The sequence below is a fragment of the Castor canadensis genome, chromosome 1 (genome assembly GCF_047511655.1).
Source record: "Castor canadensis chromosome 1, mCasCan1.hap1v2, whole genome shotgun sequence".
Lineage (NCBI taxonomy): Eukaryota > Metazoa > Chordata > Mammalia > Rodentia > Castoridae > Castor > Castor canadensis.
The window spans coordinates 202,053,561-202,074,992 of record NC_133386.1 but is presented as its reverse complement, the minus strand read 5'-3'; the positions used below and the strand labels follow the sequence as shown (position 1 = coordinate 202,074,992).

The 21,432-nt window shown below is 41.5% G+C and overlaps 1 protein-coding gene across 2 annotated transcripts; it reads left to right on the top strand.

Moving 5' to 3' along the window:
- Positions 1 to 19,746, top strand: Majin (membrane anchored junction protein). Of its 2 annotated transcripts, XM_020164937.2 has the most exons (10): positions 1 to 101; positions 6,845 to 6,890; positions 10,489 to 10,564; positions 10,726 to 10,851; positions 12,406 to 12,437; positions 12,734 to 12,825; positions 14,408 to 14,471; positions 18,064 to 18,136; positions 18,921 to 19,029; positions 19,632 to 19,746. In XM_020164937.2, exons 1-10 carry the CDS (start codon positions 1 to 3, stop codon positions 19,675 to 19,677), a joined length of 765 nt encoding a protein of 254 aa, XP_020020526.1. In that variant the 3' UTR covers positions 19,678 to 19,746. The 2 variants fall into 2 exon arrangements, with proteins under 2 accessions (XP_020020526.1, XP_020020528.1); XM_020164939.2 differs by lacking the exons at positions 10,489 to 10,564; positions 10,726 to 10,851; positions 12,406 to 12,437.
- The last annotated feature ends 1,686 nt before the right edge of the window (positions 19,747 to 21,432 follow it).

Genomic DNA, 21,432 nt, shown 5'->3' with positions numbered 1-21,432 from the left:
ATGACTTTAAAACCCTTTACCTACCCATTTCCAGAGACGAGATTTCTTCATGCAGGACCCAATGTGTATAAGTTCAAAATCAGATATGGCAACAGCATCAGGTAATTTTAAGGGTTAGGAGGGTAGCCTATGGACCTGGGCTAGTGCATTCCCCAGGTCATCCCTTCTCTGCCTTTATTCAGTTGGGGTCATGGCTTCAGTAGTACCTTGCAGGACTCTTTCCAGATAGTTTATATTCAGTATATTTAGGGATAATATGCCTTTGAGGCAGTGTTTCTCAAAATTTTTCATTTCAGGCCGTCTTAGTACTCTTAAAATTATTAAGGACCCAAAAAAGTTTTAGATTATGTAAATTATACCTAAGAATATTTATCTTATAAAAATCAAAACAGAAAAATGTAAAAATTATGTACTCATTAATTTAAAATACATATCTAGTACTGGAGGCATGGCTCAAGTTGTAGAGCTCCTGCTTGCAATCATGAAGTCCTGAGTTCAAACCATCCAACCAAAAAAAAGGTAGCATATATATATATTTTAATATATATTTATATATATTAAATGATAGCCTATCATATTTTATTAAAGTTACATTTTTAAAAAATAATGAGAAGTCCAGGAGCCAGTGGTTCATGCTTGTAATCCTAGCTACTCAGGAGGCAGAGATAAGGAGGAACGAGGTTTGAAGCCAATCTGGACAAATAGTTTGCAAGATCCTCTCTTGAAAAAACCCATCTCAAAATGGGGCTGGTAGAGTGGCTCACAGTGTAGGCCCTGAGTTCAAACCCAAGTACTGCAAAAATAATAAGAAGAAGGAAGAAGAAGAAGGTTGGCATTGTTTACACTCTTGGGATTTACCCCAAGGATGCAAGTGGTTCAACATACAAAAGCCAGTAAACAATCTGGGAAAGAAACCCACATGATCATCTCAATTAATTACATCTCCAGACCCTATCTCAAAAACAAGACTAGAATGTCTACTTTCACTACCTGTATTCAACATAGTACTGTAGTTCTAGCTGGAGCATTTAAGAAAGAAAAAAATAAAATTTATCCAAATTGGAGAGGAAGAAGTAAAACTACATTTGTAGATGATAAGATCTTATATCTAGAAAATCCTAAAGAATCCACACAAGCTGGGCATGATGGAGCATGCCTGGAATCCCAGCACTCAGGAGACAGAGGCAATAGCATTGTGGGTTCAAGGCCAACCTGGGTTACCTAGCAACACACTGTCTCAAAAAACAAAAAGCAAGCTGTATACACTGGCTCATGTCCATAATCTTAGCTACTAGGGAGGCAGAAATCAGGAAGATCACAGTTCGAGGTTAACCTGGGCAAAAAGTTAATGAGACCCCAATCTCAGTCAATAAAAAGCTGGGTATTATGATGCACACCTGCCATCCCAGCTACATGGGAAGCATAAACAGGAGGAACTTTGTCCAGACTGGCCTGGGCATAAACATGAGCCCTGATTCAAAAATAACTAAAATAAAAAGGGCTGGGGAAGTGGTTCAAGTAGTAGAGCACCTGCCTAGCTAGCGTAAGCTAGTTCAAACCCCAGTACTGCCAAAAAAAAAAAAATCTGCACAAAAAAACTTAAAACTAGTAAATGAATTCTGCAAAGTTGTAAGATGTAAAATCAACACATAAAAATCAGTTATATTTCTATATACTTGTAACAGTCAGAAAAGAAAATTAAGAAAACAATTCCATTTACAAAAGCATCAAAAAGAATAAAATATTTAACAATAAATTTAACCAAGAAGGTATAAAATTTGCACCTGAGAGCTGTTAAGTATTTCTGAAAGAAACTTGCCGGGCATTGTTGTCTCATACTATAATCCTAGCTACTCAGGAGATGGGGATTAGGAGGATCATGGTTCAAAGCCAGCAAATGGTTGTGAGACCCTATCTTGAAAATACTCAACACACAACAAAAAGGCTGGCGAAGTAGCTCAAGTAGGAGAGCACCTGCCTAGCAAATATGAGGCCCTAAGTTCAAACCCCAGTACCACCAAAGGAAAAAACAAAGAAATTAAAGAAGACCTAAATGGGCCAAGGATTTAGCTCACTAGGCAAGGTAGCACACTTGCCTAGTATGTACAAGACCAGGGTTTAGTTCCCAGCAACACACACACACACCCCAAATTAATAAACTTCTTGTGTTTTTTGGATAAGAAGACATAATAACATAATATCAGTAAGATACAATACTATCCAAAGTGACCTACAAACTCAATGTAATCCCTGTCAAAATCCAAATGGTATTTTTCAGAAATGGAAATTCATATGGAATTTTAAGGGAATACAAATAGCCAAAAAAATGTGAAAAAAGAACAGAGTTGGATTCATACTTCCTAATTTTAAAACTTACTACAAAAGTATTGTAATAAAAACAAGGTGGTACTAGTATAAGGACAAACATGTTGATGGAATAGAATTGACAGGCCAGAAATAAACCCTCATGTCTATGGCCAATTGGTTTTCAACTGGTGTAGCAACACTATTTGGTAGAGGAAAGAACAAAATCTTCAGTAAATATTTCTGGGAAAACTGGATGTCCACAGGCAGAAGAATAAAGCTGTACCATTACCCTATACAATATAGACCAGTTAACTAAAAAGAAATCAATGACCCAACTTTAAGTGCTAAAACTGTTGCTCAAAAATTGAAAATAGGACTACCATATGATCTAGCAATCCCCTTGCTGGGTATATAGCTAAAAGAAATTAATTCAGCATGTGGAAAAGGCATATACTGTCTTATTTATCATAAAACCATTCACAATAGCCAAGAAATGGAAACAATCTAAGTGTCCATCAACTGATGGGCAGAAAAGAAAGTGTGGTACATATATACAATGGAATAGTATGCAGCTAGAAAAAGAATGAAATCCTGTCATTTGAACAACATGTATGGCATTGGAGATCATTATGTTCAGTTAAATAAGCCAGGCAGAAAGACAAGTACTGTATGATCTCACTCATTTGTGAAATATAAAAAACTTGATCCTACAGAAATTGAGAGTAGAATGGTAGTAACCATCATCTGGGAGAGTAGGAGGGAAGGAGGGATAGGGCAAGATTTGATTAGTAGGTACTAAGGTATTGTAGGAATAAGAAGTTCTGGTGTGTTGTTGCACAGTAGGGTGATTAGATAACAGTAATATGCTGTATATTTGAAGAAGAAATACCACTTCATACCCACCAGGATGTCTATAGTAATCCTTTTAAAAACCAGAAAGAGGTAGGATTCAAATATATTCACCATAAAGATGATAAATGAGGTCTGGGGCTGTGATTAAAGTGGTGGAGCGCTACCACGAGGCCCTGAGTTCAAGCCTGCCAAAAGAAATGATAAATGAGGCAATAGAGAGTTTGCCTTGATTAAACATTATACCATGTACACGTTTTGAAACATCCTATGAGACCTCATACATATGTACAGTATGTAGGTATTAATACATCTGTTAAAATTAATTTAAAAATTCTAAAAAGAACTGAAATAAAAACTCAAGGAAGAAAGGAGTGAATTTTCATGACTTTGGATTTGGCAATGGTTTCCTAAGTATGGTACTAAAACAACAGACAGCTAAAGAAAAGTAGATAACCCCTAAAATTACAGCTGAATGTGGTGGCTTACACCATAATCCCAGCAATTTAGGAGGATTGAGGTCTGAGGCTTACCCCAGGAAACCCTACCTGAAAAAATAACTAAAAGCAAAAAGGAGCTGGTAGAGTGGCTCAAGTAGTAGAATACTTGCCTAGCGAGCATGAGGCCCTGAGTTCAAACCCCAGTATTGCAAAAAGTAATAATTTAATTAATTAGTTAAAAATTTTCAAAGACTATCTAACAGTTGGGCATGGTAGCACACACAGATAATCCCAGCATTCAGGAAGGTGAAGCAGGAGGATCTCAAATCTGAGGCCATCTTAGGCTACATAGTTAGACCCTGTCTCAAACAAATGAAAAAGCAACCAACAGAATGGGACAAAATATTTGCAAATCATATATCTGACAAGGGTTTAATATTCAAAATCTATAAAGATTTCCATTAGCTTAACAAAAAGATAACAACCTAATTAAAAAATAGACAATGAACCTGAATAGGCATTTCTCAAAAAAAGATATACAATGGCCAACAGCATATGAAAAGACTCAGTAGCATTAGTCACTAGGGATCTGCATGACAAAACCACTTCATACCTACCAGGATGGCTGTAATAATCCTTTTAAAAACCAGAAAGAGGCAGTTGTTGGCAAAGATGCAAAGAAATTGAAAATCTGTACTTTGCTGGTAGGAATGTAAAATAGTACAACTGCTATGGAAAATGGTTTGGTAGTTTTTAAAAAAGCTAAGCAGAGTTACCTATGAGCCAGCAATTCTCCTTCTAGATATATTCCTAAAAGAATTAAAAACAGACTCAGAGATAACTTGTACAACAGTGTTCAGATCAGCATTGTTCATGATAGCCAGAAGATGTAAATAATGCAGTGTCCATCAGCAGAGAATAGGTAAACAAAATACGGTATATATGGGCAATGGAATATTAATCAGCCATAAAAAGAAATTGCAAAAGGAATGGAGTTCTGATACATTTACAACACAGATGAACTTTGACAGCATTATGCTAAGTGAAAAAAGCCATGAAGGACAAATACCATATGATTCCATTTATGTGAAGTATATGGAATAAGAAATTCTTAGAGACAGTAGACTAGAGGACACAAGAGCTGGAAGAGGGGAAAATAGAATGTAATTGCTGAATGAGTATAGTTCTTCTGCTTGAGTGATAAAACTTTTCAAAATAGTGGTGATGGGTTCTACTGCATTGTGAATGTAATGAATACCACCGAATTGTATACTTCAAAGTGGTTAAAATTACCAACTTAATGTTATATTTTATCACATTTAGAAACATACTAATTTAAAAATAATAGGGCTAGAGGCTTGGCTCAAGTGGTAGAGCTCCTGTCTAGTGGGTGCAAAACCGTGAGTTCAAACCCTAATACCACAAAAAAAAAAAAAAAGAAAAGAAAAAAAAATCTCAGTTTTAGCTTGTGCCTGTGGCTCATGCCTGTAACACTAGCCACTTGGGAGGCTGAGATAAGGAGAATTGAGGTTTGAGGCAAGCCTGGGCAAATAGTCTAGGTCATGAGACCACCATCTCCAAAATAACCAGAGCAGCTGGTAGAATGGCTCAAGTGGCAGAGTGCATGCCTAACAAGTACAAGGCCCTGAGTTCAAACCCCAGTGCCTTCAAAAAAATTTTTTCTGGGCACTGGTGGCTCACATCTTTAATCCTAGCTACTCAGGAGGCTGAGATCAAGAGGATCACGGTTTGAAGCCAGCCCAGGCAAAAAGTTTGTGAGATCCTGTCTCGAAAAACCCTTCACAGAAATAGGGCTGGTGGACTGGGTCAAGGTGAAGGCCCTGAGTTCAAGCCCCAGTGTTGCCAAAAAAAAAAAATTATTGTGCCTACCAAGCATGAAGCCCTGAGTTCAAACCCCAGTGCTGCCAAAAAAAAAAAAATTATTCTACACAGTGCTGAGTGCATGGCTCAAATGATAGAGCACCTGTCTACCAAGTATGAGGGCCTGAGTTCAAACCCCAGTACTGTCAAAAAGAAAAAATAGTAATAACCAGAGCAAAATGGACTGGAGGTATGGCCCAAGTGGTAGAGTACCTGCTTTGTAAGTGTAAAGCCTTGAGTTCGAATCCCAGTCCCACCAAGAAAGAAAAGAAAAAAGATATGTAGTCAAGGATTGGGGTTTTATTTAATTATTTTTTTACTCTTTCCTCAAGGATATTACATAAAACTGGATTTCTTTCCCATGTGGCAATAACAACTACCATAACTGCTAGTACAGTTTAGTGCAACTGGCTAGATTTGTACTAAGGCCAACAGTTTTGTCCACCGCTGGGTTTTTTTGTTTGGTTAGTTTTGGGTTTCTTGGTCCTTGCTTAGGGTCTCCTGCTTGCTAGGCAGGCACTCTACCACTTGAGCCATTCCCCCAGTCTTGTTTGCTTTAGTTATTTTTTCTGACAGGGTCTCATATTTTGGCAGGGGGCGTTGGCAGAACTAGGGTTTGAACTCAGGGCCTCATGCTTGCTAGGCAGACGCTCTACCACTTGAGGCACTCTACCAGCCTTTTTTTTTGAGATGGAGTCTTGCCTGGGTTAGCTTTGAACCGTGATCTTCCTGATCTTTGCCTCCTGAGTAGCTAGGATTATAGGCATGAGCCACCTGTGCCTGTCTAGGTCTTGCATTTTTGCCTAGGGCCAGCCTCCTACCTAGGTAGCTAGAATTACAGATGTGAACCACCATGTCCAGCTTATTGGTTGCGATGGGGGGCTCACTATTTGCCTGGGCTGGCCTTAGAATCACAATCTTCCCAGTCACCCCTAAGTAGTTGAGATTATAGGTGAGCCAATTCACCTGGCCCTCACCATTGTTTTTGCACTAATGGTTACACAGAGAAGTGAAAATAGCAAATAATATCTTAGTTTTATTTCAAAAATAGTTTTGCCATTGGAGACCACTTAAAAGGATCTTGAGTACCCCTAAGGATTCCCAGACCACACTGTGAATATAACTAGTCTAAGAAACTGTTAACCTCTGCAGTGGGAATTTCAAGTTTTGGTGGTTAACAGAAAAAAACATTTTGGGACAACCTTGTACTGATGCTCAGACCACACCCTGTGGAATCCCTTCTTCCCCATGAGCCCTACATCAGCTATACAACTGTTATGTATGTCATGTTTCTTTAGCTCCACCAGAGTAGATTCTCAACAGAGCTTTTCTTCTTATCTTACTTGTCATATCTGTTTACCTTCTAGAGGAGAAGAAATAGAAAACAAGGAAGTCATCATCCAGGAGCTAGAGGTAGGGAAAGAAGCAAACAACTTCTGAGAAAATTACTCTTTACACCAAAGATACATCCACACCCAGGCTTGAATTATTTCCTACAAACTGAGTCACAACCTCCACCTGATAACTTGGCTTCTCCCTGCCACATTTCCTGTGCAAAAGAACTTTACTGTTTTTCCAAGGAAATTTAAAAGTGATATCCTTTCTCAATTCTACTTGAAGTGTCAGCACCTTTGAGTCTAAGAGTTATTTTGTTTCCACCAGAGTTCCCAGATAGCTCAGCTCTCTTTTGTGGCAGCTGGCAGGGAGAAAGCTTCCGGAGGACTGCTGCCTTTCAGGGGTCTGGGAGGCCTCACCATCCCAACTACTGCCTGGTACTTGACGTTCAGGAAATTCAACTGTAAATACACAGACCAGGCCACTGTGTCTTCATTTTAATTGGAAACATTTGCAGTTTCTTTTTTCCTACTTTTTTTCATTCCTCATTCCTTGGCTACCCAACTGCTCTAGCTTTAGGCTTTCCCAACAGAAAGAAGATTGAGCAGGTAGACGACTTGGTAAATCGGTGAAAGCAGTGGGTAAACAATTAGAGTTCTGGGGGCTGTCCCTGGATTCCAGTCCTGAATGTCACATTAATGAGCTCTGTGACCTTTGGCAACTCATTTGCCAATCTAGGTCCCAAACGCTTCATCTGTAAAATGAGATGTTTAAACTAGTTTATTGTTTTCTAACTTCACACCCCTCCATGACTTGTGATTAGTAAATTACTAAGACCTATGGCTCCACATTTCAAAGAATTGCTTTGTCATTACTTGTACTTATATTCAAAGCTATGAAGCCAACACTTCAAGTAATAGCTTTAAAAGTACCTGTGGCTCTTTGACAAAGTGTTGAAAGATGCACTAGGATCTTCATGAACTAAAGGGCATCATGATAGATAACAATTGTTTTAATATAGGACCATACATTTTTCTGCCTGTTTTAATCGTGAGCACGGGAGACTTTATTTCATTTTACATGAGCTAATTTGGGCAGATAAAAACTTAAGGCAACATAACATATCAAAGTTTTCAGAAAAAAGCAAAAGCAAAACAAAAAAACCCCAACAGGGTTTCACCATGTAGCCCAGCCTGGTCTGAAACTTGTGATCCTCCTACCTCAGTCCCCCAAGTGCAGGGATTACCAGTGTATATCACCATGCCTGGTCCCATTTTTTTTCTTTTTGCAGTACAGGAGTTTGAACTCAGGGCCTCATGCATGCTAGACAGGTGCTCTTCCATTTGAGCCACTCTGCCAGCCCTTTTTGTGCTGCATATTTTTGAGATAGGGTCTCTCAAACTCTTTGCCTTGAACCTCCATCCTCCTGATCTCTGCTTCCTGAGTAGCTAGGATTGCAGGCTTGAGCCACGGGCACCTGGCCCAGAAAATGTTTTTTATATGTCCTCTTTCACTTATTTGCACAGAGCAGATCTTTATCATTCTCTTCATTCCTTTAGAAAATATTAATTGAAATTATATTTGTTTGCTTTTATTTAGATCCCAATAAAATAGATTGTGGATGACCTGGCAGAAAAAGAAAATGTTAATTATGAGGCAGTCTAGTCTAATGATTAAGAATGTGAGCTCTGGTGAGATGATCCTATACTTAAAAGACCCTAAAGACAAGGCTGGGAGAGATGCTCAAAGTGGTAGAGTTCTTGCCTAGCAAGCATGAGACCTTGAATTCTAAACCCTAGTACTGTTAAAAAAAATTTTTTTAAAGACTCTATAAAGATTCCATCAAAAAACTCCTAGAGCTAATAAACACTTTTGGCAAAGTAGCCTGGGCTTGGGGGCATGGCCGAAATGGTAGAGTGCCTGCCTAGCAAATGTGAGACCCTGAGTTCAAACCCCAGTATACCAAAAAAAAAAATCAGTAGTTTTTTTTATATACCAATAATGAACAGACTGAGAAAGAAATCAGAAAAACAATCCTATTCACAATAGCCTCAAAAAATACCTAGACTTTGAGCTGTGGGAACCCTACTGCCCTACTGCTTGGGTTCAGATCTTAGCTCTACCATTCTTTTTTTTTTTTTTTTTTCCTGTCTTTCTTTTTTGGTAGTGCTAGACAGTCATTCTACCACTGAGCTACAAGTTACAAATTTTTCACCTGTCTTCGGCTCAGTGTCTTCATCAGTAAAATGGAGATTAGGGAGGTGCCTATTTCACAGGAGGTGCATTATTATGCATAGAAAAAAACAAAGACTGAAGTGGTAGTACATGCCTATAATCCCAGTACTCAAGAGGTTGAGGCAGGAGGATCTTGAGTTGTTGGCCCAGCCTGGGCCACATAGAAAGACCCTGTCTCAAAAAAAAAAAAAAAAGACAAAGAAAATCACTTGCCGTTAGTAATTACTTAATAAATATTAACTATTATAATTATAAGCAAGACACCATGAGGAAATTGAGGCTTAGAGAGATGAAATGACAAAGCTGGAACTGAAATTCAAGGGTTTTTCCCATAGAAATCCAGCAGGGTTTTTTGTTTTTTGGTGGTACTAGGTTTTGAACTCAGGGCCTCACAGTTGGTGGGCAGGCCCTCTGCCACTTGATTCACTCCACCAACCCTTTTCTGTGTTGCATATTTTTGTCTTGCTTTTTGCCCCAGCTAGCCTGGAACCTCAATCCTGATCTCTGCTTTCTGAGTAGCTAGGATTATAGGCATGAGCCACTCAGGGCCTCACCTTGAGCCACTTCACCAGTTCTTCTTTGTGTGAAGGGTTTTTCAAGGTAGGGTCTCTGGAACTATTTTCTACTGGTTTTGAACCTTGATCCTCCTGATCTCTACCTCCTGAGTAGCTAGGACTACAGGCATGAACCAGCTGTGCCTGGCTCCAGCAGTCTTTTTATGATACCAAATTGTTTAATTATTTAGACTAATAAATAAAAGTTAATTAGGAACTAGCCAATTAAGATTTAAAAAGAGAAGAACTGGTGGAGTGGCTCAAAGTGGTAGTGTGTCTGCCTAGCAAGCACAAAGCCCTGAGTACAATTGTACCCCACCACTACCCAGTTCCACCAAAAATGCTAAAAATTTAAAAAGAGAAGAGGAAAAGGCTTGACTTGAGCAAGAACAAAATAACAATCAACAAATGCTGATACTATTCATTCATTTGTTCAGTGCCCATTTATTATGGACCTGCTATGCATCACCCACTGTGTTAGATACTGAAGAAAAGATGCTAAGATAAAGCAGGCATATATTGTACAGTAGGTAGATCTCCCAGGAAGGAAAATAAAACACATGTATGTGGAATGTAGTCAAGGCTCCAGGCAAACTAGTGTGAGGTTTGAAAGCATTCATTATAGCTTAGAAAGTTGGTGACAGTTTTCTGGAGGAGATACCTTTGAACTGTACCTTACAAGACAGGTAGGATTTGAACATGTGAAGAGAGCATTTGGCAGAGGGAACAGCAAAATCACAGAAGTGGAGAAGCAGAAGGCATGCTCAGGGAACAGCAAATAGTTCAGTTTTGTTAGAACATAGAGGGTGTGAAAGGCAGGGAAAATGTAAATGGAAAGACTGGCAGAGATTTGACAGTATTAAAGTTATTTCAAATATCTTTTTCAGGATTCTATCCGTGCAATCTTGGGGAACTTGGACAATCTGCAGCCATTTGTTACAGAACACTTCATTGTATTTCCTTGTATCCTTTCTTTCCTGGTGATTAGTGAGCTGTGTCTCACAGGTAGATTCAAATGGAAGCAGTTAAGGCCATAGGAGGATAGTTCTGGGAATCTCATCCTGAAAACAGTTCTCAGGGAGGCATACTGGTCTTCTTCCTCACTCCTTAGCACCATTTCCCAGATAAAAGCACATGGGAGAGAGTCTCCCACCTGAAATTCAAACATGAGGATGTCATCTTGATTCCATACCCATTTGTTTTCACTCTATACGTGGAGATGAAACGGTTTCATGAAAGCCTGTCATGTGGTAAGTAGGATGGGAGTGAGGGTGTTATGAGCTGAATATGGTGAGATAGCCAGCCAGACTGGGCTCCATCCACACAGTTAGGAGCACATAAGGAGCCTGGCGCAATACCTGGTTGCTTTGCTGCTTTGTGACTGTATGACCTTAGATAAATTACTTCATCTTTCTGTGTCTCCTTTGTGAAACGATTAAGAAACATAACTAGTATCTATCTCATTGAGTTTCTTGAAGTATTAAGTATATAGTGCTAAAGACATGGCTCAAGCAATAGAGCAAGCAGGAAGCCCTGAGTTCAAACCTGCCAAAAAAGAAAAGCCTTTGCCAGGCACCAGTGGCTTATGCCTAGAATCCTAAATAGTCAGGAGTCTAGCCCAGACAAACAGTTCACAAGTCCCTACCTCAAAAATACCCAACACAAAAAAGGGCTGATGGAGTGGCTCAAGTGTGAGAGTGCCTGTATAGCAAGCATGAAGCCCTGAGTTCAAATCCCAGTACCACAAAAAAAGCCTTCAAAAAAGTATTAAATATATAAATATTGGCTGGTGGAAAATACAAAACCTGACAGAGTACTACTCAATGAAAGATAATTCCTATTTAAACACTTCCATTTTAGAGAATTCAGTGACTTTCACCTTTGTGGTGTTTGGGGGGTTTTTTTTGGTGGGACTGGGGTTTGAATCCAGGGCTTCACTCTTACAAAGCAGGCACTCTACCACTTGAGTCACGTGTCCAGTCCATTTTTCTCTGGTTATTTTGGAGATGAAGTCTCATGAACTATTTGCCCAGGCTGGCCTCAAACCTCAATCCTGCCAATCTCAGGCTCCCAAATAGCTAAGATTACAGGCATGAGCCACCTTGTTTGTGGTGGTGTAAAGGTATCTCCCAGCCCAAACAGTCACACCAAAAAATAAAATAAAGGTATCTCCTGATTATTAAGCTCCGAAGACCATGGCTGTTTTTACTCATTACTCACTTGCCAATTTGAGTTGAAAAAGAATGCAAAGGCTGTGCCTCAAAATATTTCTGGGGTTACTCGTAATCCCAGCCTTAGGTCATTAGGGAGACTGAGGCAGAAGTATCTCAAGATTGAGGTCAGCTTGGACTACATAGTGAGATCCTATCTTAGATATATGTACTTCATCACTGATGTCTGAAATCCCACTGGTTTTCTTTCTTTCTTTCTTTCTTTCTTTCTTTCTTTCTTTTTTTGCAGCACTGGGATTTGAACTCAGGGACTCACACTTGCTAGGCAGGTGCTTTACTACCTGATCCACTCTGCCAGCCCCACTGGTTTTCTTTGTAGTAAGGTTTATCTGCTTTTAAGTGGCATATTGTTAGAGTATAGTGTGAATCAAACCCATTTCAGTTTATAGGTGACAGTTCTGCAACAGAAGAGGAAAAGAGTTTGAAGACAGTATTTCTAGGGAAGTACCATGCAGAAGGGAGAAGGGCACATGGAACAGTTTTATCTGGGGCCAGTTCCAAGAAATAAATAATAGTCAGAAATCTAGGTAAAACAGTCTTGATCTGCTTTGACATTCAAATTTCCTATTGTAGGGAAACCAGCAAATGACAGTCCTCTTGGGTTGGTAAGTTTGTCTTTTCTATACAAAATGAAAATTGCCTTTATTGCCTCTTGTTTCAAAAGTGTTGTTCTCTCCTCATCTGCCTTTGCCCCTCAGTTGCTAAGTAGGTCCTATCAGAATCTTAAACAAGAAACCATGTTTCGCTTGGCTAGATTTCAGAGACAATGTCTCTAACAGACTATCAGTCCTAAATTGCCGTTGGCAGATTAAAGATCAGGGGTTATCTTCACTGTGCCCTCTTTAACTGTGAGCCACTCTGGAAAAGGAGAGGATCACAGGAGTCTGGTTCCTCCCTGAAGGCCCTAATGGAGAAGAAAGCAGCAGAAGCTGTGATGAAGAAACGAAAATTCATGGAAGAGCCCAGTCCCCCCAGCAGGCCAGGGCTGCGCAGGTCAGTGGTGTGGAGAGGCTGACTCCTGCCTCCAGGTCAGACTTTGCCAGGTGGTTGATTCTGTCCTTGTATAAATCACTTTTCTGGGGGATGGGAGGGACTTCGTGAGTACCTGCCTAGTCCAATAGATGGACCATGGAAAGGAAGCAAATTGGTATTTGCAATGTAATTTGAACATAATCCCTTTCTCACCAAAGTAAGATTGTTCTGTTCATCAAGATGAAGGCTGGCCTGGGGATACAGGTCTGATGTATAGCTCTTGCCTAACTCGTGTGAAGCCTTGGGCTCCGACCGTAGCACAGGAGTGTGAGGTAAGGGAGGCTGAGGGGACTGATAGAGGCAGAGAGGGAATACAATGAGATCTGTAGAAACGATCTCAATACAGCCATCAAATATGTACTATGGTAGCATTTATTATAGAAGACACAGTTGGAGGCTGGAGTTATGACTCCAAAGATAGAGCATTTGCTTACAAAGCACAAGGCCCTGAATGTAAATGCCATACTACAAACATTAATTAATTAATTAATTAATTAATTAAAAAGAGGAGGGCACAGTTGGAAGTGACAAAACTTACAGTCTTAGAATGTTAAACAAAAACAGAGGGAAGGCCAGGTACTGGTAGCTCGTGCCTGTAATCCTAGCTGCTAAGAGACAGAGATCAAGAGGATCACATTTTTGAAGCCAGCCCAAGCAAATATTTTGAGAGACCCTATCTTGGAAAAAAAAAAAAATCACACAAAAAGGCTGGTGGCTCAAGGTGTAGGCCCTGAGTTCAAATTCTATTTTCTCCAGTAACCAGTAACTTTTAAGGTTCTCTGGAACCTTAAGAGCAGTCAGGGTGAAATGTAAGTGTTTGTATGATGGTGCATATCAATTGTCAGATGAGGCATGAATTGTTAGGGGATGTTGAACACAGCTCCTACATATTAAAGTTGCTATTGTGTAGGTGACTTACGTTCTTTCGATTTTCTGTCAGGGATAAAATAAGTAAATGAGCCAAAAAGACAATTTAGCATTTCTTAGCATTTCAGGGGTGTGGTTTGCTCCCTAGGCCAAGGTGCTTTCACCCTATGTTCACAGAAGGCAACTGCTCTTTTCCTGACCATGCAGGCCCCTAGATGCACAAGAGCAGGGAGGGTAGATCATGAAGGAACTGACCTTGTGCCTTTCAGATGTATGTCAGTAACAAGTAGGGAGTTCCATTCCAGACCAGGTAGAATGTGAGGGTACTTGGAGATGTGAAACTGTTATGTCTCATTTAACTGAATTCTCCATGGAAATGAGGCCTTAGGTCTTTTCTCTCTCTGGGTTTTGATGTATAACCAAGTATTTCAAAATCTGATATCTACTGTCACATTTTCCTCTTTCAAAACTCATGTCATTGAGTGTCTCAGATTAGAATTCTACTGTGAATTAAAGCAGCACCCAAAGAAAATTTGGCCACACAATTTTTCCCAACAGCCAGGAGTGGTATAAAAATAGCCAACCTGCTGAAATATTCATTTGGGTCACATGTGCTTGGATGTAGTAATGTTGCCATTGCCACTAACATTTCCTGGGCTTTTTACCACCCTCTCAGGTCCAAGATGAGGACTTCTAGCCAATGCCCCAGCAAAAAGAAACCCCCGAAGAAAACCAAGAGGGTAAGCACCAAAATGGAGGCTTTGAGGCTCTTGGCCATTCCTGTCAGGATTCCTGTTACCTAAACATCTTGGTCCTTGCTGCAGATTGAATTGACTGAACTCATTCTCAGGTTTCACTGTCTGCAGAACAACATTCAACCATTCTGCTTTTGCCACAACTCTTCCTCTTAGTGGCTACTTACATGGACAAATCCTTCTATTAAAAGGACCTCTCCTCTCAGCTTAAAAAGTAATTTCTTGTACTCTACAATTGAAGTAAGAATTTAGGTCTGTGTCGAATGGAGTTAGAATCCAGCATGGAACTTTCAAAGGAAAAAACTTTTGCCTCATCTACACTGGGGTCTGAGTCTGGGTCATCTAGTTTTAACAGGAGCTAAGCATCTATCAGTACTAGAAACTCATGAAAGAAACTTCTAGAGTAATGATGCCCCTGATGATTTGATTTGATTAGACTTATGGAGTTTATTCTACATTTAGATGTTCATATATCTGTTACTCCTTTATTTCAAGGCTTCTTTTTTAATAATAGTCTCTAAAGTAGTGCCTTTTAAAAAAATTTTTCTCCCCTCTCTAATAGCTGTTAGACATGTCTTGTAGGTCTTTCCTCTTTTTTTTCTTATTTATGTCTCTAAAGTAGCTCTGACCCTAAGTCCCAGACACTTTTAATGGCTTGCCTCTTCCACCTCCCAGGACCCACAATGTGGTCAGTTATGGAACAAATACTTAGATATGCATTCTTTCAGTTCATTTCACTGTGACTACTATGTGCCAAGTACATGGGATAACATGCTGTCCCCTGATGATGCTAGCAGTGTCAGGCCAGCAGACAATTACTGATATCCTGCGTGCAGGGACACAGGGAGCACAGGGTACAGAGGAAGCAGGGAGAAGCCAGGGGAAGGGCCTCCAGAGGAGCCAGAGGCAATTAAAGACCTTGGCCACAAGGGAGAGCATGGTGCTTTTCATGACTGCAGACCAGTGCACCCGGAGCCCAGAGTACAGTGCTGAGAGAACAGCATGGATTGGACCTTGAGACCACCTTCAGAATCACTGGAATTCCCTAAAACATTTTAAAATAAGGAATGAAGTGCTTTTCATTTCTAAGCCACTATTCTGTCTCTGTCTGCAAGGCATTGTATTGGGTGCCAGGGCGCACACACACACACAAACACATGTAAAATCTAGCTTCTCTCCAGGAGCTTATAATTCACTTGGGGAAGGAGTGCACCCTTGGGCATCTAAACCTCTGCCTCTGTGAGCAAGTGTAAAAGACAGGATCCCAGTTTTGTGCCATGGCCAAGTGGCCCACTGAGTGATGGAGAACACTAAAGTTACACTGAGTGATGTTGGGCAGAAAGTTGCCTCCTTCTATGCCTCCTGTCCTTTAGAGAGGTAAGAAGAATAGATGAGAAAGTACCAGAGGAGTACATGAAGCTCTGGAGAACAAAGACAACCAGGATAATTGCTATTAAAGGAACATTTCCCTCACTCTCTACCCTTCGTACCTTCCTATTCTTAGTTTGACACATTATCTCCCTCAGGAACAGTACCCACAGCTTCTTATTCAACATAATTACCTTTTCAAACTGATTCTGGGTTTAGAAAAAACTGAGCAAAAGGAGCATGTTTATTGACTTGATTCAAAGCCCAAAGACGGCCTCCATTGCAAACCCTGTTCCCAGAGAGAGATTTCTCCTAAATTAAGGTGATCACAGTGACTCTCAGTGTAAGTCACTTGAGCTGGAAAAAATTGAATTTGTTCTTAGGGTTCAGTGCTTGATATTTTCTCCCCACTTTGTGGGAAGTTAGTTTATAGGGTCACAGCCAGTGTGGATTGTGCATGTCTGAACACATTAAGAGTCTACATGGGAAGAGCTTAAAAGAATACAATACTTGTCTAATAAGAAGTGTTTGGGTGAGAATAAAAAGGAAGGGAAGACTCTTTTCCTTTGTTCCTTTAGGTCCCAGACCTAGAAATTTAGAATTCGGAAAGATAAAAAATGGGAGAGAGAAGATGAATGGCCCAGAAGTGGAACAGACTGACTGCTCACAGCTTGTTTTACCCTGTCTGCTTGAACTCTACTTCTAAATAGATCTGGTGCCAGCCCTACAAAGGTTTTCAGGGTAATATATCCTGCTGGATAGCCCCAGTAGTAACCTCAGTCTTCCTTCAGGCTATGCTTTTCCTCTCTTACAACTTGTGCCTGAAAAGACCTCTCACAGGTTTCAGGAGAACACAAAGTTACACTTCATGTGAAAAGAGTCTCCCCTGGTTCCTGGGTGGGCTACACATCTGCCTTTGGGCCTTTGTCCCCTGTTCCTACTGCCATCTACTCTACTTCAGAGGGCTACTCTCTGCTGCAGAGTTTAAACTCAAAGGCGTGGTTTCATTCAATTTGTTAAGACTCACTCCCCTCAAGCCAGAAACCAGAGCTGGACCTTCTAAGTCCTGTTTGCACTGTGTGGAAGAGGTAAGAATGGCCTCTTCCTCCATAGTACTCTTTTGCTTTTGAAGGAATGTAACTAGGGGCTGCCTTTGTGGTCTGGGATTTGAGGGGTTTTTGAAGAAGCTCCTATCAGGAAGATCTGCCATTCTAACTTGAAGCTTCTGCTTGCATGGGGGCCAAACCTAACTTCTTAGAGGCCTCCTGTGCATCTGCTACCCAAGCCCACCCTGCTACAGAATTCTTCACTAGCAACACAGCCTGAAGAATGTCAGTGCTTCTGGGCAGTCAGGGTGGGGAGAGTAGCCAGCTGGTACAGTCCCAAAGAAAATATATGCACCATGTTTCTGACTGTCAGGGTGTTTACTGGGAAATGTTGTGGGCCTGGAATCAGGTTGTAGAATGTCCTCGTCAGAAATTTCTACCGAGCAGTGGCACACAGAGAAAGAAGATTGTATGTTTTGTGCCTGCTGCTAATGCCCTAGTCATGTTTCCGCTGTGCCTGGCTCTAGCCATTCTGATTGTATTTACTCATTAATGGCAATGGCACTATGCCATTTTCATCATGTCCCTGTCCGAAATGCCCTGCACTCACTGACAAGCTCTTCACTCCCATTATGACAAAATCCCACTCATACATCAAGGGCCCATCCAAATGTTACTTCCCCTGTGACACCTTCCTTTACAACTGCCACTTGCTCTGCTAATGTCCTCCTCAGCTACCACAGCACTACAGAGACTCATAGGGCAGCCTCATCACACTGTCTCGCAGAACATAGTTTATATGCCACTTTTGCCCCATGTATTGTACGTTTCTTCAAGGTGACATTAAGGTCCTCCTGGTTTCTGAAAACTCGATATTCTGTCAGCAATAGTGGGCACTCAGCAATAGGAAACAGGGAGGTAGACCGAGCTTAGCTTGTTCTCTGCTCCTTTGAAGCACATGGTTTTAGAGGGATGGTGGTTAGGAAGTGGAAATAAAGGACAGTCCTATAAAAGGAAATACAGGATGTGCCTGGGTAGCCAGAAGCTGATGTGAAATCAGTTCACCAGAAGATAGCATTCAGATCTCAGGCCATGTAGAAGTAGAGTTTAAGGGTTTTCTTGGACCTCTTTTTTTGTTTTGTTTTGTTTCTTTTCTTTTTCAGAACAAGGAAAGAGAAGCCCAGCAGGAATGGAAGGAGACCTCAGTCTCTGATACCACTGGTGTCCAGGAACAGGGTAGGTGCTAGAGATTCTTGTCTATTCTCCTTTAATAATTGTCCTGCTCCCTGTAGTGCTCTGCTGAGCAGAGCAGCACTGAGTTCTGAGTCTGGGCACACTCCAAAAGTGATTTGCCTGGCTCCTATGAAGGCACCGTTGGCCATCCTCCAGTCTGGGGTCTGTCATAGAGTAAAAGAAGTCCCTCCCAGTTCCCAAAAGGAGTGAAGAGAGGGGGTTACCCTTCCTCTCCTTTTGATAGTAAAATCAGTGCTTCCAAAACACTTCCAAATAAAGTGGGATGTTTCATAGAAAAGTTGGGAATAATTTCTGTGCTGTTGGAGAACCACCCTTAGGAAGCTTCCTCTCCAATTCTCCTGGGGCATGAGCGTTAAGACTGTAGGTGCTGAAAAGTGCTCTGCAAGGCCTGGGAATGCACAGGGAGGCGCTGCCCTTCCTGCTTGCTGACCTTTCACCCAGCATGAGCACTCAGTGTGGACTGCAGGTGTCCAGAGCAGGGTTGTAAACAATTGAGTTCTTGGACAAGTTGTCATTACATGTGAAAACATACCAGCTGTGGTGGATGGCTGGGATTTGAGCTGTGTCAATACCTCATGAGCCTGACTTTGAAAACTCCAAGGTCAGAGTAGTGTCTTACTGAGCTGAGATGAAACTGGAAAGGTCAGAGCAAACACTTTACCTGGCTTTAAATAAATCTTGGTGTGAGGCTGCTCTGCTGTCTCTTCTCAGATGAAAGTAGGCCATGGACCAACCCCTTTTTCCTGCCTGAGTGTTTTCCTTACAGATTTTAAGTGGGGACACAGCCTGCCAGGGCCAATTGTCCCACCACTGCAGCAGAACAAGTTGCCTCAACCTAAAGAGGTAGAAACCAGTGGCTTCTTTGGGTTTCTCAGGTAAGACAAAGTTCTCTCCTTCCATCAAGCTGAGCAGAGCAGCAGTCTAGCTCCAGAGCTTTCTTCACTGAGTCTTTTAGGAAGAGAGAATAGAGAAGAAAGCAGATTACTTGCCAAGGTTTCTCAGTCTTGTTCAGATGATGGAAGTAAGATTGAGAACAAGGGGCGTGATTGTGAGTTTAATAGAAATTGTCTTTTTTGTACAATGCATGTTGTACATGCCAACATAAGGCCTGGTTCCATAAACACTGCTTCAACCGTGGCTATTCCTTTTCTCCTTGAGTTGTTCAGATGATATGGTTCCTGAAGTGTTTTCATTCTCCCTTCTGAATCAAGGTTGTATCTTCACAGACTTTTCTACTGAGGGAAGTTAGCAAGTCCCTTTATCTGTCTAGAGCTCAGTCATCCCACTGCAATTCTTTTCCCTTTATTTTCCCCTCCTGAGTATAATCTAATTTGGGTACCTCTCAATGCTGTTCCAGACTCGAATTTCCACTCAGTGGTTCCCCAGAGCAAAATGCCCTTGTTAATGAGGTGCTAATGGGAAGCTGGGAGAAGGAAAGAGCTCTCAGTCTCAGCCTACTCTGCTCTCATTCCTGCAGCACTCTCTTCCCGTTTCGGTATTTCTTCAGGAAGAGCAGCCGTTAAGCCTTCCAGATGCAGCACAGCGGTGGAAAGAGGGTCTTCTGCAGCATTCCTCCTCCAGCTTCATCCTCTTCTTTTTTGGTGTTTGTTTTGTTTTTAAGGCTGGTTGTGTAGCCCAGACTGGCCTGGAGCTGTCAACTCTCTGGCCTCAGCCTCCTGAGTGCTGGGATTACAGGCTTGTATCACCGTGCACAGCTTTCATCCTTTTCTTGTGACTCCTCTCAGTCATGGAAATGAGGACCCCAGACTGAGTCCTCATAGGGGTTTATCATATCCTTTGCCTTTTTTTGTTTTCCCTATCTAAAATACTAAAGAAGAGACTTTCTAAAATGCTCTAGTCTGAGAATTTCAGTGTCTATAGCACTTAGGATCCCAATGCCAATAAATTACTCATGAAGAGTTAATTGACTCTGGTGATGTAGAGAGTCAGAGAGAACAGAGAAACCATGCATAGGCCTCCTCTTGGTCACCTAGCTGCTGTTTACAGGGTCACTCTGGGTGGAGGAGTCTGCACCTTACCTCAGTTAACTTCACTGCCAGGAGTTCGGGGTCAGGATCATACGAGGCTCAGTGTTGAGCCTTGCTGCTTCACAAGAAACGATCTTTTCCCCCAATTTGGTTTGGCCCCCAAAAGATAGCTTCTCCATAGATAAAATGTTCCCCACCTGATTATCTCTCTGGTTTCTTGATGATAACACAAACTGTTTATCAGATCAACTGGAAGGTAGTGCAGGTTAGGGCCCCTGAAGCAGGCCAAAGCCCCAGAGCTCTGTCTTCAACCAGAGGGGCATCTGAGATAGATACTTACTTAGCCTGTGTATCCTCAGAGAACCAAAATAATTGACAGAAATTTAGAGAAACTCATTTTAGCTCAGAACAAAGGAATCACTTCTTAACTGTTAGAGATGTCCAATATTAGAATGAGCTGCCTTGTGAGGTAATGAGCTTTAAACAGCTAATTATCTGTCATATGCCAGAGGGATCCTAATGAGTGGGAGAGTGGGGCTGGACTGCTGAGGGCCCCTGAGTCTCCTTGCTTGGCTGCTTCTATCTTTGTCAGGGAGAAAAGAAGAGGTGGACTGGGAGGAGAGGGCCTGGTAGGTGAGCACCCAGGGCCTGAGCAGGGAGGCAGGGAAGGGGATGCGCAGAGTGTGGGGATTTGAGGGTTAGCAACATGGGCCACACTAATTCCTTCCAAATTGTGTTTTCTGCCTTTTCCCTACTGTCCCAAACATGGGCTGCTTGATCACACTGCATCTGAAGGGCACAGTCCCAAAGTCTAGAGGTCTGAGCACGTGTTCTGACTCGGCCTGGATAACATTGTGAGTCTCTTTCCTCTGAAGCCTTATTTCCTCATCTGGAAAATGAGGGCTGGGATTTGATGAGCTCTTTAGGAGCTATCTAGCTCTGGCAGGCTGTGGGACTGGCCCTGCTCTTTTTGAGCCAGATGTGTGAGACAGTGGCCTGAGTGGGGGTTGCCTCTTTCTGATCTCTGCCCCCACCCAACCTCCAGCTACTGCTGACTGGAGTTTTTATTTTCTCAGCTTGCCATATTCTTGCCCCAAGTGTAATTCAGCACGATGGATATGCAGCAGGAGATCTGAGTTCTAAATTAGCCTGGACTTAACTAGCTGTGACTTTCAGTAAATAACTTTCCTTCTCTTAGCCTTAGTAGCCTTGCCTGTAAAACCAGAACTGGATTAAACCATCAGATTTGCTGAGGTTGACAGTTTCAGGTTCTTTCAGGAGTCAGGTCCC

Excerpts from the sequence above, each read along its gene's own strand:
- Majin (XM_020164937.2), top strand. The coding sequence starts at position 1 with ATGACTTTAAAACCCTTTACCTACCCATTTCCAGAGACGAGATTTCTT. Across the intron at positions 6,891-10,488 it reads TCATCATCCAGGAGCTAGAG|GATTCTATCCGTGCAATCTT; the intron begins GTAGGGAAAGAA and ends TATCTTTTTCAG. Across the intron at positions 10,565-10,725 it reads ACACTTCATTGTATTTCCTT|ATAAAAGCACATGGGAGAGA; the intron begins GTATCCTTTCTT and ends ACCATTTCCCAG.